The following is an 18,135-nucleotide window of genomic DNA, read 5'->3' on the forward strand; positions in this document are numbered from 1 at the left end:
TATTTTTACTTACAAGCTTTGGCAGCTCCCCCCACCCCCATGCACACCCTCTCCAAGAAATCCAGCACTGGGCTTCAGGGGACAATGTCTGCAAATTGTCATGGGGGGGAAGGGTCCTCATTGTCTGATTTCAGGTGCTGGAATGCAAACCATTCCTAAGGACATTCTGCATTGTGTTCGACCTCAGTATTGTTCATATCTGCTTCCCCTTTCTCAAATATAGTATTCTTTATTTAATAAAGCAGACATTAAAAAAATGTTAACTAAAAAAGCCTCTGTTTTTTTTAAAAAAAATCTTCACCTTGTTCCTAAATATGTGTCAGGTGAGCTATTTGAGGAAGGAGTAGGGTTGCCAGGTCCCTCTTTGCACCAGCGGGAGGTTTTGGGGGCAGAGCCTGGGGAGGGGAGGGACTTCAATGCCATAGAGTCTATTTGACAAAGCGGCCATTTTCTCCAGGTGAACTGATCTCTATCGGCTGGAGATCAGTTGTAATAGCAGGAGATCTCCAGCTACTACCTGGAGGTTGGCAACCCTAGGAAGGAGGTTTACATTTAAAGCACTGCAGGACTGTATTATACTGGACTAGAAGCAGCAACTTGGTAAGCTGCACAAGAAAATAGTGTTCTGCGATTTTAATGCCTGAAAATCCCACTCCTGATAAAATCCAGGTATTTTGTCCCATCTATCTGAAATTTGACACAGAGAATCTACCTTGTCAGGGTATAATCTTACCAAATGTCAGATGTAACCATTTGAAGAATTACCCTGTAATAGATGCTGATTTTTTCCTTTAACCTTGAAGCTGTTCTCTGCTTGAAACATTTTTGGAGGGGAGGGGAGGTACATTCATACACATATCTTTCCTATCTGGCTTTTCCAATTACAGTTAAGAAAAGAAACAAAAAGAATGATTCAGAAATGTCCCTGAAGATGCGCCCTTATTTCTTGTAAGAAAAATCTATTGAATGAAGCTATTAGGTGCCTAAGTCCCCACTGACAAGTGTAGAGCATACATGTTAAAATAAGATAAAAATGGCCATTGTCTGTGCTGTCAAATGTTTGTTAGAAGTAGCCACACTGACAGTAGTTGTGAAGCTGGTTGTTGGGGGAGGGGGATTAGGCAGAAAATGATGGCAATTTTTGATGAGAATTTACATCTTAAGGTAGACTTGTCTTCCTGACATCATATTGGGGTCCCTTGACACCATATTTGGGCTCTGTTTATTATCTTATATTCTAATGGAAAAGTCAGCCAGATCTGAGGAGGAGAAGGAGAAGAAGAAGAAGAGTTGGTTTTTATATGCCGACTTTCTCTACCACTTAAAAGAGACTCAAACTGGCTTACAATCATCTTCCCTTCCCCTCCCCACAACAGACACCCTGTGAGGTGGGTGAGGCTGAGAGAGTGTGACTTGCCCAAGGTCACCCAGCTGGCTTCACCAGATTAGCCTCCGCCGCTCATGGGGAGGAGTGGGGAATCAAACCAGGTTCTCCAGATCAGAGTCCACCGCTCCACTTAAATTTGGTGGCACTTAAATTTGGTGGCTTATGTTGTTCTCCTCTCCTCAGTTTTAGCCTCAGAATGACCCTTTGAGGAAGATTAGGCCGAGAGTATATGACTGTCTTAAGATCTTCCAACAAGCTTCCATGGCAGATTGGGGATTCACACCTGGGTATCCAGAATCCTAGTCCAACTCTATAACCACTATACTACACTGGGTGGTCATACACCCACTAGCCTAGAAGAGTTTAACTCTACTTAGGATGGCACTGTAATATCTCATCCTCCTTCCCTCCTCCATAATCACTGCTAAGTAAAGACCCCCTCACCATCAGTTGATAAAGTAAGGCTAATTCTGTTCTTTTCATTATTTGTTTCCACATTTGTTTCCACATAAGAGAGAAAAAATATTTAAAAGATCCCAGCCAAAGATTAAACTTTCAACATGTTAAGATTGGGGTTCAATTTATAAGACAGCTGTCTTCCAGGCAAAGCCAAATACTGTGGAACAGAAGTGTTTTTCCCAACTATATTATAGTACCTTTTAATGCAGTAAAGAAATTTTCTGAATGCATTTTGCCCTACCCATAGACCACTGCAATGTGTGTGGTATGCTGCCATGTATATATGGCAGCGTAAATGTGACCCACTTTACAGTTGAGCCCCAATGTATGACTTATTTTTTTATTCTGGATTTAAAGAAGCATCCATAGCTTGGGCAGTTTTTCACCCTAATGGCCAAAAATGGATCTACTGATTAGGATATAAAGCTCTCCTATAAGGAAGTAATACTGAAAATTTGGATGGACTAAAATCAGAAAAGATTACTGAAGAAATAGGAAGCAAGAATTAGCAGACTTAAGCAGTCATACTAATATCAAGCATATGGAGATAATGTCCACAAAAAAGAGCCAAATATTCCAAGCACCCATCCACATTGGATAGCATGTTACACTTTAGAGGGGAGATAAGAATCTAAAGACATAGAGCAAGAGAATAAATCACAGCTGACCATACATTTCCATACAGGTTCCAGACAGAGGTCCACTTCCCAAATCAGAGGTGTTCAGAAAGCAAATAATCCAAGGGGAACACAGTGAAGAAGCAGGCAACATATACCAGAAACTGGATTTGCCTTGCTTACCTCACTGAGCTGGGGATTTCAATGGAAAATTCAGCCTTCCAGCTGAACAAAGAACCACTGAGTATGAAATACTAATGCAGGCTTTGTTATTTCCAAGGCCGGGCATAATTTCTTTGTGGTGAAGTGCCCTGATCATTTACTGGAAGGCCTTGATTAATAATCTAGTGGCTAGGTACTAGGTATGGGTCTATGTCTCTCTGGGGCAGCTACTGTCCTCAGCAAGTGCAACAAGATTAGGTGTGATCAGGGCTTACCCAAGGCTGAGGACCAAACATGGTTGTAGGGCCCTCCTCTGGCACAGCCCCCCAAATATTGCCAGTAGATAACATCAAGCATTGGCATACATGGAATGTTGACGTAATAATAGTATTATATAATTCAGTGTAACACTTAACCATGAATATTAACCATGAATGCCAATTCACTAGACAGGCAAATGGAGTTCCTATTTGACTCTATGAGCTACAGCTTTGGTTAAAGGTGAAAGGTCATATGGGCACAATCTTTGTCCATTAGGCTTAGACACTATTAACCAATATCTTGGGGTGGCACTTAGCTTGCTTCCCCATGGTCTTACTCCTTCTGCTAGCTCCCAGTCTTCAGAGGTGTTAGAAATCCGTTGCTTTGTTTTTGTGACTGGCATACAGATGGAGAGAAAAGAAAGCTCAAATGGAGGTTGATTACAACACAGAGAGGGAAATATTGGACTAATATTAGAGAACATTGCCTCTAGGCAGAGGGAATTAAGATAAAATTAAGGTGTATGGCTCTCCCTCAGATATTTCACTAGTTTTTTTTTAACTCTTTTAATATTCATTACATTTTCTTGGTTGTTCCTTCAGAACAGAGATCTCCATGTTAATCTCAAACTCTGCATTAGGTGAAATTTGGTGACCACTCAGATCTTCTTAACCTTGCTGACTGTCTTGTTTCTTCAGAAGCAGATAACTCCATGACACAACTGGACTAACAACTTGAATTCATGTTTTATGTAAGTCCCAAGTAAGAATGGGAGGAACCCCCCTCCCCCACCCAAGAAATTCACTAAACTGATCCAAATACTCTTTGATTTTGTGAGAATTCCTTGGAGGTTCTACGTGAGCAGGAAACTCCATGTTTGAATCATGTTCTGATTTAGTAGTCTGTTGTAGTGTAATACCAAAGGCTGAGTATTTTTCCTATGAGATAGCGCTGTCTTCAGCGCTGGTTACAACAGGCAACATGGAACAGAAAGAAGGAACATGTACCCTGCTCATTCTTGGAGGACAAAATATAGAATGGAATGTTTTAGGGAGTGTCTAGATTACACATCAAAGCATGTTTTTAATGGATTAAACTGGCATAAGAATCCCACAAGAACCTCTGAGGATGCTGGTTCTGGAAGGGTATGAAAACGTTTGTATTTATTTATTTTAACTGTAGCCTATAAAGCTTAAGATTGAACAATCCTATTTTTTTCAAAAAAATATATAACTGAAACAAGATGAACTATGCTGATGGAAACACAAGGTAAGAGCCACGGTATTGGGCATTCCCTCTCCTCCAGTAAATCAATTTCTCTTGTCTCCAATTACCCTGCTTTAATGTAGGGATGGATGAATATGCCCTTTTTCATTCCTCTTTCTTTCCACATGCTGTCATTGTGAATGCTTTCTGTCCTCACATTTATGTTGTTGGTGTGATTATTCATTTGTATATTTTATGCATTTTATTCAATTTATACGGGATTTATATGTACAATGTATGCCATTTTTACATATATGTATGTAAGGCTGATTTACTGACACACTAAGAATGTTAAAAGTTGTATATGTTTTATGGGAATGTTGCACAAGGAAACTGAAAATGGTGCAAAAATAAAGATTTTAATTGGCACAATGAAGAAGCACATATTCAAAGCAGACCAGCAAGCTTGTGAAATTCAGTTGTATTGCTAGATTGTTGGAATGTATGAGTAGGGTAGCCAGGTCCCTCTGCTCCACCGGCAGGAGCTTTGTGGGGGTGTAGCTGGGGGTATGCAATGCACCGACATCACTTCTGGGTTTACCCAGAAGCAATGTGAACGCTCTAGCAATCTCCACCGAAATTCTATGTTAAACCTGAAAGTGACATCGGCATGTTGCGTGGGTCATGCACACGCATTGCACTCCTCCCCCTCCACCTGGCCCTCTTTTGCCCGCCGACAAGCTGAGGGTTGGCAGGCAGCCTGGTGGACTGGCAGGCTTGTGCCCATCCCCACCAGGCAATTGGCAAGCCTGTGTATGAGTATTGGGTTAACTCAGCTCAGGAATATTCCCTTAGGAACTCTACATTGGAATTTAGGAGTGATTTAACTAGAATTAGTTGTGATCACATGCAATATCAAGCAATGGTGAAAAGGAGAGAATGGAATTTACATAAGGAAGAACCAGAGGAACAGGAGTATTCAGCCTGTTCCCAGTCCCTAATTATTCTACATTATATCTGCAGTGTTTTTTTATTATTTTGTTTTGTTTTTTGTTTTGTGAGAACCTGCATTTTCCCTGCCCCTGGCCCCTTGGCTGCTGTCCTCCCCCTGCCACCAGGGGCTTTTTAAAAAAATTGTAATTAAATATCATTATAACTTTATAACATGCTACCAGACTTTGTGCGGGTTATCTGAATTTCCAGCTCCCTCAAACAAACTTTTTAAAAGTAAGTTTCTAGCCACTTTTGTTGTGAAAATACAAGGGAAAGGCATAATATACAGATTTTTATAATGTTATAATATTATATTCCAATGGTAATTTTAAAAAGAATCAGAAAAAGCTCTGGTGGCATAGCAGAGTAGGGCGGAAAGCCTCTTCCCATGTGGAAAACATAGATGGAAATCCTTGCAATTTCTAGTTAAAAAGGTAAAGGTCCCCTCCCCTGTGCAAGCACCGGGTCATTCTTGACCCATGGGGTGAGGTCACATCCTCACATTTTCTAGGCAGACTTTGTTTATGGGGTGGTTTGCCAGTGCCTTCCCCAGTCATCTTCCCTTTACCCCCAGCAAGCTGGGTACTCATTTTACCCACCTCGGAAGGATGGAAGGCTGAGTCAACCTTGAGCCGGCTACCTGAAACCGACTTCCGTCGGGATCGAACTCAGGTCGTGAGCAAAGCTTTGGACTGCAGTACTGCAGCTTACCACTCTGCGCCACAGAGCTCCTTGTAATTTCTAGTTACTAGTTCTAATTTCTAAACTAATTTATAGTTTATCCAAAGGAAAAAGGCTTATGGCTGCAAGTCATAAAACTAATCATTTCCATAACAAAAACCATTACAGCTAGGTCCAAAGTAGACAAGATGGGAAATACCTGTTTGTGATCTCTGGTTGTTGTTTTTAAGAATAATTACTAGCCCAAAGTGGCTCTTTTGAAAATTGGGAAATTTTACTCCTCTATGACTTAAATAACTCCTCCAAACTGCAACTGGCTCCACCGGTGTGAAAATACATGTTCAGTTGCTTGTTTTTTCACCTATGCAGAGCTAATTCTAGTTACAAAGGCAGAAGGAAGGGATTGCATAGTCTTTATCCAGTGACCTTTCCCAGTTCTTCAAAGCAGCCACTGGGACTGATAATTAGCTGGTAACATCCTAATCCTGAATCTTTTGTGTCTCATCCAGTTTGAGCCCTAAAATGGCTTAAATATGAAAGAGGAAAATATTCCTTGATTCAATCCAAAATCTTAGAAACCAAGTCTAGGTGACAGAACACATCCCTTGATATGATCTCTACGCTTAGATGTAGTTGTCAAGAGAATTTCACCTGTAACTTGTTCTGTAAAATCACAACCCATTTGTCATTAAACTTTATCCTATAACACCATTAATATGGTTTAAAATGAATATCAAAGATGGGTTGATATATGTGTTTCTTTTGTTAGGTATATAAAAAACATTCTTTTGCTGAAATTCTTTGGAAAAATTGAATTAAGATAATGAAACATTTTGCTTTATGAGAGGATATATTTTCTTAATAATTCTTAATTTTCTTATAATTCTTAATTATACATGTGTATATATTTTTACTTAAGCTTCGCAATGCAATGGTGAATCGGAAAACAGCAAAATTCTCCATGGAAGTGAAGAAAACAGTGGACAAGGGGGTATTGTATAGAAAATACTGTTCCAGCTCAATGTAAACTCAACTGTTGTGTAGAAATCAGGTTTAAATAATCTGTTTGGAGTAGAAAATTATCGCTGATAAATTATTTCTTATATGCTTGTTAATCGTGAGTCAGGTATAAACATCTGCATGTTTGCATGTATCCTGACTGTATGTTGCTATCAATCTTATAACGTTGCTTTTGTATTTAACTTTGCAAACTTCTCATAACAAACCTTCAGCTTTCCCCCCCTCCTAAATCTAGAAGCGGGTTTTGGTGATGACAAATGACTACTATTACACAGACATCAAGGGGACTCCTTTCAGGTAGGGCTGGCTATAATAAATGGAACGTTTCATCAGGCAGTTGCATTTGTACAAGCTTTGTGAGCTCATTAAAAACTCATCAGAATGGGCTGACAATAAAATATCCCTGAACAATGTTGAAAAGGAGAAGGGCTTTTCTAGCACGCCCTTTCAGGTTTTAGGTAGAGATGGGGAATTTTTGAAAGGCAAACTCTCTGGCCATCATCCAAGCTTGTCATTCAGAAAGTGGCCCAATCTCTCCAGTGCTGGATAAAGACGTATGTGTGTGTTCCTGTCTATGTACTGAACTTTCTCTGACATTGAAGAGAATGAGCAGCCCTGCTTTCACAGAGTCTGAGTGTTGTATCATAGACCCCATGTGCTCCACAGAGTTGCTGTAAGATGTCGAGTCTTTATCCAGACTAATATCAAAACTTGGGGACAAAGATTTACATGGAGGAAGAGGCTTGAGATGATAAATCCATTTTAAATTATGGGTTGGATCCCTTGATTCCTATTGGGTAAATGAGTGACCTCTGATGGAGGAAGCCTTCTCTGGATGGAACAAGGCTTTTTCTGCCTGAAAAGAAGGATATGTAGAATTCCATCCATTATCACCATATGTGCTGAGCATATTTCTGATTTTCTAGCACGCACACAAATATAACAGCAATAGTGAGCATTTTTTCCATTGGATATTTACTATATTCTTCATGTGATATAAACAAATGCAAGCAATCTTTAATCTAGCAGCTCATTTGATATTCCTGAAAAGAGCATAAATATACCCTGTACTCAATGAGGTGGTTTGACTTGGGGAGCAAGGAGTCCTGGTTATAACACAGACAGGTTTTAAATGAGGCAGAGTGGGTATTACCCCACATGAACAGAAATTATGCACTTCTTGGTAAATGAAAGCTACTTATTAAGATTATTAAGATGGTTTACAAAGACTCAAGCTAATATTACTGATAATTCTTTCAAAAGCCCACTGGCCAAGCAATGGGGAGGGCCTTGGACATGGGCATCCCAATCTTGAAGGGGGGGCAGCTCCACAGTGTCCGAGAGTGATGCAGCCGCACCGCCTCCTCAAAGGCTTCCCACCCACCATGGGGCACAAAAAAAGGTTTAAAATATAAAAAGGGGGAAATCCCCCATTGCCTCCAATGGGGCTGCACCACCAAAAAAGGTAATACAGCACCTCTGCAGTGCAAGGGGGCATTCCCAGTGTGAAAGGAGTGAGGGAGCTGCTATTAGGAAAGGGGTGAGGAAACTCCCCCAGGGATGCCCCAGGGGTGCCCTCTGTGCTTGCATTGGCTTTCCCTTTCGGGCAGGGGCCAGTAGCTCCCAGACACTGGTGTGTTTCCCCCCGTGCCAGCGTAGGTGCCTTCTTATTCTGTGATAAGGTGGCGCCTATACCAGGACAGGGTCACACTGGCTCCTAAGGAGCTTCAGCCCCCCCCTTCAGGAATGGGTTCATACATGACTTTCATAGTGGCTTTGGAGATGGTGGATAAATATAAAGTTCCATTTTTGTAATATCCTATTTTCTCCCTTGGCTTAATAGGGTCTGCAATCTCCTGAATAGGATGGAGACAGTCAGCAAGAGCTGTTAACCAATCTTAATTGAAACAAAGGATTCATTAGGTTTTTTAACCTTTTGAGATAAATTTGCAATTTTTGGAGGTCTCTGAAATTAGTTTTCTTAGCCATAAAAGCATTGGCTCTTATCAATGCAGTAGAGCCAGTCTGATACACCAGACAACATCTAATTATTTCAGGCAATCAGTCACCATATGTGGAGACAACAGCTCCCTCATAAGGAAAAAAGAAATTGTCAGAAGATCCCTGTTGTCACATTCTTACATTTCCTCAGTGGTTCAATTGACTCCAACACTGTCAATAAGGGATCGTTTCCCCTACACATGACTTTCATTCATAAAGAGCTGCCTCCCTCTGTGCCTATAGGGATATCCAAATCTTGGCTGAAAATGGGAGTTCCTGGACGAAAAGCACTGACCTTAGTGGGGCTGCATTTTATCTTGCCAGAGAATGAATGGTTGCTGTAGCCCTAAATATGCAAATATATACAGCCTCTTTCTGCTGGCACAACAAATATGAGATGGCCCTGGAGAGGAGCAATAAGTACAGAAATACCAAAAAAGGAAACAAGCCTAAATTGTTTCTAAAGCAGGAAGTAACAAAATAAATTGGAAAATAGGAGCTTTCATCTATATTTTATACCTTTGTTTGTGCCACAGATTTCATGGTTTGCTTTTTGTTTATCTGCACAGTTTAGGTGTCGCTCTTTCTAAAGGACATGGCAAATATTTCTTCAGAGGAAATGTTTCAATAGAAGAAGGTAATATTTTTATGATCTGATCACATTTTCTATAAACTAGTTGAGATGTTGAATTTCAGTGGGTCAAAAGTATGTGATCTCCTGACCAATATATTGTTCAGCTGCATTGTGCACAGTTCTGACTTTTTTCACGAGATAGGGATGGTTACCTGAATGCTCTACCTCAGCTCTCACATTTGACATCAGATGCATAGGATGTGTGCCTGGAAACAGTTTGGGAGCCAATGTAGATGGGGGCTTCCTCTGCTGGGGACTTCTCCCCACTGCTGGTATCAGAGGCAGCAGAGCCCGCCCCCTCAGCCAGAAAATGGTGGGGAGGCTATCAGAGTTCTGGACTTCCACAAGGCTTGGCTGTCACAGTAGCCGTTTCCTCCCCCACCACTGAGGGATTTTAATGTACTTTAATGAGCAATTGAATAGTGCTATAATATTGCCGTATAGCAATCTGTGTACCAGATTATCTGAATCCCCAGCTCTCATTAACAAAGGAGGTCCCCATTGCAGAGATATGCCTTTTTCTTTCTATCTCTGCAACAGAAGGAGCTAGAGACTTTGTTGTACTCCCTTGTGGCACTTTGTAGCCAAGAACTGTTTCATCTCTTTTGTCTTGTTTCTTTCCTTTTGATTTCCCTAACAGCCACTTCTTACCTTCATAATCACTTCATAAACACTTCTTACCTTGTAATGACCAACACAAACCCCTCTCAAATACCAGCCTTTTTCACACCATCTTTAGTGAAGCTTGTACAGGTGTCTTCCACTGTCTGACATATGTGATCATATGTACTTAATGATCTTTGCTTACCTAGATTTATCAAAACAAGCTGCTTAGGTTTTGTGCATTCATGAGCACTAGTGAAAATACCATCTGTTGTGATTTACGATGCTGTATAAACTAGTGAATTTTATTTTTAAAAGAAAAAGAATGACAATCGTGAATTGTATATGAATACTTCTGCTAACGTCCTCCAAAATGACCCTTTGCCATTTATTTCGGTTTCAGGGTTGCATGATTTAGAGCAGCCTGATGTATCTTTGGCAGATGAATGGTAAGCCTTTGACAAAGCATGACCTGGACTTGTGCTTACCCTTTTTTTTTTTTGTCATGGTAGTTGTGCCCAGCTCCTCATATGGAAAGACAAAAGGAGATCATGCTTACCAATCTGTGGTACAATTATTTTTAACCACTCTGTGTTCTCAGGTCCTACTGCAATACCGACGTGCACCCTGAGCACCGCCAGATGAGTCAATTGACAGCTATTAAAAACTACCTCACAGGAAAAGAGCCATTACTTCAGTGTGAGTATGTTGCGATTGAAGTTCTAATTTGGTTCTGGTTTGCAGACATCCACACACATAAACACATTGTACTTGCCTTTTGTGGAGCTGAATCCAGTTTATTTCCATTTCCCCAATGCAGCAAAATGTGCATAATTAATGAGCTCTACTCTGAGAGGTGATATAACATAGTGACTGCTATGAATGCTTAAAGAACTAACCAGGGCCGACTCTGCTTAGCTACTGAGATCTGAGGAGATCAGGCTAGACTGGGCCATCCAAGTCAGGGCTGATATCTATCTACTGTGTTTCAATCTCACCCCTCCTAAGGAGCTCATGTTACCTGGTGTTCTCTTACCCCTTTTTGCACACAAACCAGTGATTGTAGTTTAGACTAAGGGAGAATGACTGGCCCAAGATCACCTAATGAGTTTGGTAGCAGACAGGGGATATGAACCTGACTTTCACTAGTCTGACACTTTAACCACTACACTACAGTGGCTCTGATAATAACACTCAACCTACCGTACCAGATTTTTGTAAAGATTACAATGTAATAATGTATGTGAAGTACTTTTAAATACTCAGGAACACTATATACGTCATAAGCATTGTTACTTTGAAAGTTCTGTTTGTACTGTATAGACAAGTTACTGGTGCATCAACACAATGCCATATGTATATATATGCTGTCAAGTCACAACCAACCTATGGGGATTCCAGCATTTTTTCAAGGAACATGAGAAATGGGGGTGGTTTGCCATAGTCTTCCTCTGCAGTCTTCATTGGTGGTCCCAATGGAGGAAGGCTGTGTCTCAGTGGAAGAGCCTCTGCTTTGCATGCAGAAGATCCCAGGTTCAATTCCTTTTTTAAAAAATTTTTTAAATTTTCCAGACAGATATTAGAAAACATACAAACAAATAAACATACACATCAAATTATTACATTATAATGGAACTTACTCTATAACTTCTATTCTCTCTTCTTTGAATATTATAATTGCATATTCGATTACAAATTTCTTACTTAAATTGTATTATTTCATCAGTTAACAACTATATACTCAAGAAATACTTTCAGTTTTTCATAAAAATTCAGAGGTTGATCTATTATTCACTATAGTATAGACACTAACTTAGCCATAAGTACATATTCTACAACCTTATTTGTCCTTTCAGTTACATCTGGGTAGTCTTCTGCTTTCCACTTTCTTGCATACTCCACTCTTGTCGCTGTCACCATATACTTAAATAATTCATTATATATTTTTGGCATATTGTTGGCAAAATATTAAACAACATACTCATTGGATCTAACACGAATTTGGTTCAATTCTTGGCATTTTCAGTTAAAAGGACTAGTCAGTAGGTGATGTGAAAGACCTCTGCGTGAGACCCTGGAGAGCTGCTGCCAGTCTGAGTAGACAAGGCTGACCTTGAAGGACCAAGGGTCTGATTCAGTATAAGGCAGCTTCATGTGTGTTGCATGTGTGCTCCCTATCGAAGTACTGACCCCCTTAGCTTCCGAGATCTGATGAGATTGGGCTATACCATAACATTCCACATCAATACAGTGCCATACACCACAGATAAAACAAGACATTGATCTGGCTTTCAGACTACATAATAAAACCCTATTAAGGAAAGGAGAAAGCTGGCGCATACTAATAGGTGGTGGTGGCGGTTAAGTAGCGCCCAGGGATGGTGCTACCACACCGCCTCTAGAACAGCTTGCTGCCAAGCGCAGCAAGCCAAAAAAGCAGTTTTGAGGAAACCCCATGGAACTCTCCATTGAGTTCCATGGGGCTACACCTGATCTTTTTGCATGTGTAAATTGGTGCCGGAAAAAAGGGGCGTTCCTGGAAAACACTACCAGTGAGGCTATGCTGGCACCCAAGCATGGTGCTGCTGCACAGCTCCCCGAAACCAGCTTCAGTGGCCCTGCACCGGTGTTTGTGCCACTTTAGCTGGCGCAAGTGGCACTAACACTGGCACAGAGGTCACGCCGGTTCCTATCCCCTTTCACCCCCACCCCCACTAGGATTGGGCTTTTAGATTGATTCAATGATATCAAACAGAATTGACTTCAGAGCAACTCTGCATGTGTAACTGAAGCAGTTCCATGTTGGCAATGGCATAGAACGTGCATCATGTGCATCTATAGAGCAGTAGGGTTGTGCATATCAATATACCTGAACCAAAAATAAACCCAAAATTAGCCATTTTGGCAATATTTGGGTTTCAGGAAGACCAAATGCCAAAACCTGGGAATCTTCCCAAAGCTGAATAGGTGATTCCTGAAAAATTTTGGCTTTGGCTTTCCCCAGGCTTTTCCCTGTGGGATTTTTTATAAATGAGCTCGGGGGTGGTGGTGGCATTTTTGGAGGTAGAGTTCCCAAATGTTCAGGGTAGCTTCAATGGACTCTCTTTGCATGAACCCCAAAGTTTGGTGAAGATTGGGTCAGGGAGTCCAATTTTATGGGGTCCCAAAGGGGTCACTCCCCTCCTCCATAGAGAAGCATTGCAAATCGGTTCTTGTAGGTTATCCGGGCTGTGTGACCGTGGTTTTGGTATTTTCTTTCCTGATGTTTCGCCAGCAGCTGTGGCAGGCATCTTCAGAGGAGTAACACTGAAGGACAGTGTCTCTCCTTCCAGTGAAGGTTCAGTGTTACTCCTCTGAAGATGCCTGCCACAGTTGCTGGCGAAACGTCAGGAAAGAAAATACCAAGACCACGGTCACACAGCCCGGATAACCTACAAGAACCGATGAACTCTGACTGTGAAAGCCTTCAACAAAGCATTGTAAACTTTACCAAACTTTGGGGTTTGTGCAAGTAGAGTCCCTTGAAGCTATACTGTGAATTTGGTGACTCAACCTCAAAAAATGCCCCCCTGGGAGAATTTTAAAAGTACTTACTTTTCATAGTCTGAAATGGTTGCTTTGTCTCCAAAGAATCATGGGAAACTGAGTTGCAATGGGCCTGCACATTTTCTTTTCTTTTTTTGCAGAACCCTAGATAGCAGTGGGAAGGGCTGTGAATCATATTCCATATTCTGGAATATAACTACTGTGGATTATGTATTGGATGAAATATAGTATGGAAGCATGAAACTCTTACCAGGTTTAATACATGGCATTTAGAAAACTCTAGTCCCTGTGTGCAAGAGTGTAGTGCTAGCTTTGGTATCCAGAAATAGAATGGTAGTCATCTTACCTCTTAATCAAAATTAAATGGGTGAGATTTTCCATCTCTTGCATTCTTAAAATTTCTTCTGGTGTCAGAGCCCTCAGTGAAACATCAGATCTGTGAAAATAAACCTGGAGAATCTTTGGCAATATCCCCTAGTTTCTTTGATTCCTAAAGAGGCTTTGCACATGTTTTTTATCAATGCTTTAAAACATTACAGGTGATAAGGAATTGATACAAGAAGTATTGTTCGATGCAGTAGTGAGTGCACCAATAGAAGCTTATTGGACCAGTCTTGCACTAAACAAATCAGAGTAAGTAAAAATTGTGTTGTTTATTATTTTAACAACAAACTTGTGCATAGATTTTTTTTAAAATGGTCTTCATGGTAAAATTATGGTAATTTAAATGGAGTGTTTGCTGTAGTGAGATCCTAGTGCTGTTACTATAGTTTTTTTCTCAGATACTGGTAGCAATAATATGATTGTTCTACAGTTGAGATTCTGATATGATATCCAGAGAGCCCAGCGTTCAGCTCTGTGCCTTGTATTTTTGGGGTTCGGGTTTACTAAACCCAAAATTTTTTGATTATTCAAAAAGGCCGAATCCCTTATGTTCAGCTTCTTTGGATTTGTCAAAAAATTCCAGGTTTATTAAACCTGAACCCAAAAACACCAGGGGGAAAAAAGGTGCATAGCCCTACTGCTGACTAATATTCAGTGTGCTTCACATTAAATCAGTACACTAAACCACATTTCATTTAAAATCAGTTTTGAAAAGAAAAAAAGGGGAAGGGAAAAGACCCATTAATGGGAACTAAAAGCATATTCCATAAAATTACATAGGCAATAAAGTATTCTAAAAACTATTTTTAAAAGGGAGGAGAAGGAGGAGGACAGAAAACCAAAATTTTGGAGTGAATTCAATAGGACTTTCTCCCAAGTAAGCATGCGTTGGATTTGATCAGAATGGAGGGATCTGGTGGATTAAAAGTTGTGTTTATACTGGTGTGTCTTCCTTGCTCTAAGTTCCTGTTTTTTTTATTGGGGGGAGGGGTTCAGTTTTGCATGTGTTTTGCTCCCTCTAGTTGTCAGTTCAATATGAAACAGCTTTAAGTTCTGCGTACAAGCGAGAAAAATGAGAATTTGGAAAGCCCCTAAATTCACTGCCTTTTGTGACCATGAGATAACCACACACCATTTACGACCTAGAAATATTATTCTTCTACATTTATCTTTCAGAAATTCAGACAAGGGAGTAGAGGTTGCTTTCCTTGGAACTCGTACAGGTTTTTCTCGTGTCAATTTATTTGTGGGCCCAGAACAACTAACTAACCAGTAAGTCGTATGCTATGTAAGATAAGAAAACAGGAAGAAGAGAAAGTTGGCCATAACAACAAAACAGTCCTCGATTTCTCCCAACTCTCTATACCCCAACTCAGGTTTTCTGTAATGTAATATTTAGAAATGCTTTGGTATGTCTTGTGTGGTTAGGAGTCCACTTTTCCATTTAGACAGTAGATTGCTTCCCCGTCCTTTTGGGGATTTTGAACTTACTGAAACCAACAATCATTTATCTAGTCTAATAGAACCTACCCTTCTTAGTATCAGTGATAAGCAGATATTTAAGAACAAAAACACATACCTTGGGTAAGCTTCTGCTCAGGGTTTTTTTCACTCTTGTCCACAGTTCCACAGCTGAAAAAAATTGAGTAATACTGACCTAGCTTCTAAGACTGTTGGGTTAACAATTTAAGCATTATAAAGTACATTAAGATTATCTGATTTTGTGTAAGGAAAGTAGGTGATATTCATTTGAGACTTACCTGGAGTGCTAGCACAACAGGTGATTCCACTAATCCAAAACAATAAATGCATATCTATTACAATAAGTTGTTAGCAACTTATGGTCTACAGAAAGCATCTTATATCTATCCTCTGCGTTATTCATTTTAGGCAAATGTTTACTCAATAGCACCAATCCAGCACAAACATCTAGTTTAAAGTAAAATCTATTTAGAAAGGCCAAGTTTCAAAGAGTTACCTTAGCTATGTCCAAAGGCCAGAGGGATTTTTCCCCCTTGAACATTATTTCATATCACAAACAAATGTTGAATGCCATATTAGTTTGCTCTGTAGTTTGAAGGGCTGCAGTTTGGAAAACACAAAACATCTTTGGGTTCTGTAACAAATTCCCAAGCAAATCATTTTGTAAAGAAGAATGACTACAGAAACGGAAAAACTTTGCTCTCCAGTACATTCTGAACACCTTTCCTATTCTATTCATTATGTTCATAGAATGGTTATTATGTGAGGTGTATTCTTAGAAAAGAAGAACTGGAAACAAGTTTAGATTAATGCTGGTACTGAGTTGTTTTATAGCATCTCGAAAAGGAAATCTGATTTTTTGACGAGTTTTATGTGATTCATCAAGAAACAGTAAACACGTTATGTTTCCTTCTGTTTCAAGAGACTTCTTGACAGCTGAAGACAAGGAGAATATTTTCAATGCTGATCACTTTCCACTTTGGTACAGAAGGGCTGCTGAGCAGATACCAGGAAGCTTTGTATACTCCATCCCATTCAGTACAGGTTTGTCATTAGTTATGCTGTAACTTTCAGACGATGGATAACTTAAAAAAAGAAGAAGAATCATTTGGTCAAATAAAATTTGGTACACAGTATTTCTTTTTCACATATTCTTTAAACTATAAATGAGTAGAGTTTGTGTAATACCGCCAATAATTTTTAACCTCAAAATATATTAAAACATGATATGGGTATCTACACGTGCATAGAACATCACTAGGTATTAATCTGAGGACTAAAAATTTGGGCTTAAAGAGGGGTCAGAAATAGATTATGCTTTTAAAAGCATGTGAAGGTGGCTATAAATTTAAGTATGAATTGTTTGAATATATAAGGGAGTTATTAGACCATGATCCTGGCAAGTTCATGGGATCAGGGTAAATTGTAAGGAATAAATCATCAGCAAGGAGAGGTAGGGAATGAAAAAGTGGTCCCTGTGTTGCTAAGACCAGACAGTAAACCTGCCTGTGAGCTTTTATGGGAGTCTTGTCTTATTGTGTCACCTGCTCTGTCCCTTCGCAGTTCACCTACTTTGCTGGTGTGGCTGGTAAACTGAAAATTTCATGCTTTGGTCACAGCATGGTGGTAGCATGTAGGTTTACATCCTGTCTGTGTTCTCTCTGTGTTTCATACTGACTCAAGTCCTAACAGGAGCCTCGGGGTCAAAGCAGTTAAGGGGCTGAAAGGATCCATGATTTCCCCAACATTTTAAAAAAGCTAGCAAAGAATTTGAATTGGAACCACGTGGCAAGGGAAGGGAGGGAGGCGAACTATTCCCACAGGTATGGTTTCACCAGCCAAAATGTGCATACACATGCATGCACGCTGTTGTGAGCCCTAACAGGAAAAGGATCAAACAGCTCATCTCTTTGCCTGTATTTTCTTCCTCTGAGAGTTAACAGAAGCCTGGGGGAGTGATTTCAATCAGCAAAACAGCATGGGGGAGTTAAAGCCTCTTCTTCCACCCCTACATGGTCTCAATCTAAACCAAACTGTCCTAGTTTCTCTGACCTGGTACCGAGAAGACTCTGTGGCTTTTGCTCTTTATCATCTACTGTTAAGAGCACTTCATCCATTCTTCTAATAGCTTATACTGAAATCGAATCTTGAGTTGAATAATCATTTCCTTGAATCTTGCAGAAACTGCAAACAAAAGCAATGTGGTGACAGCAAGTACTGCCATTCAGCTTCTCGATGACAGAAAATCTCCAGTGGTCGCAGGTAGAATTGTTGCTGCTTCTTTACATCAATGTTATAAAGAGGCTTTGCTTTTTGCATGCCACTTAGACAGCCTATAAAAAATCTTATTTAGAGTCTGTTTTGGAAGAAATTTCAATAAAGTGCAACGTAATGATCTAATGTCTGGGTCACTGCAGGCCTTCTCCTTAAAATGCTTGATTCTAAGGGCCTCCAATACAGAAAACATTTAATGAGCTGAAGAGGGTGGGGTGATTGAGTATAAACAGCCCAGTAATTATCAAAACAAAAATTGCATTGTGGGAAAACTTGTGAAATCTCAATATTCCTTATTACATGTTTTTTATGGACAAGAGTGCAGCCGCATGAGTCATTCATATCTCTGTTTGAAGTTAGGTGTCTATCTTACATGAGAAAAATAATAATTCATGCAATTATCTTGGCAAGAAGACTTATCAACA

The 18,135-nt window shown here is 40.0% G+C and overlaps 1 protein-coding gene across 1 annotated transcript in view; it reads left to right on the top strand.

Moving 5' to 3' along the window:
* The window catches only part of LOC130493153 (voltage-dependent calcium channel subunit alpha-2/delta-3-like), an 82,773-nt gene extending 64,998 nt beyond the window's left edge, over window positions 1-17,775 (top strand). Inside the window, exons 7-15 of the mRNA XM_056866873.1 lie at window positions 6,686-6,757; window positions 7,022-7,083; window positions 9,357-9,424; window positions 10,428-10,473; window positions 10,626-10,723; window positions 14,110-14,203; window positions 15,131-15,226; window positions 16,359-16,480; window positions 17,618-17,775. Of these exons, the coding sequence (XP_056722851.1) occupies window positions 6,686-6,757; window positions 7,022-7,083; window positions 9,357-9,424; window positions 10,428-10,473; window positions 10,626-10,723; window positions 14,110-14,203; window positions 15,131-15,226; window positions 16,359-16,480; window positions 17,618-17,775 (816 nt within the window). The remainder of the gene's footprint in view (window positions 1-6,685; window positions 6,758-7,021; window positions 7,084-9,356; window positions 9,425-10,427; window positions 10,474-10,625; window positions 10,724-14,109; window positions 14,204-15,130; window positions 15,227-16,358; window positions 16,481-17,617) is intronic.
* Window positions 17,776-18,135: the final 360 nt, after the last annotated feature.

Source organism: Euleptes europaea, unplaced genomic scaffold (assembly GCF_029931775.1).
Source record: "Euleptes europaea isolate rEulEur1 unplaced genomic scaffold, rEulEur1.hap1 scaffold_47, whole genome shotgun sequence".
Lineage (NCBI taxonomy): Eukaryota > Metazoa > Chordata > Lepidosauria > Squamata > Sphaerodactylidae > Euleptes > Euleptes europaea.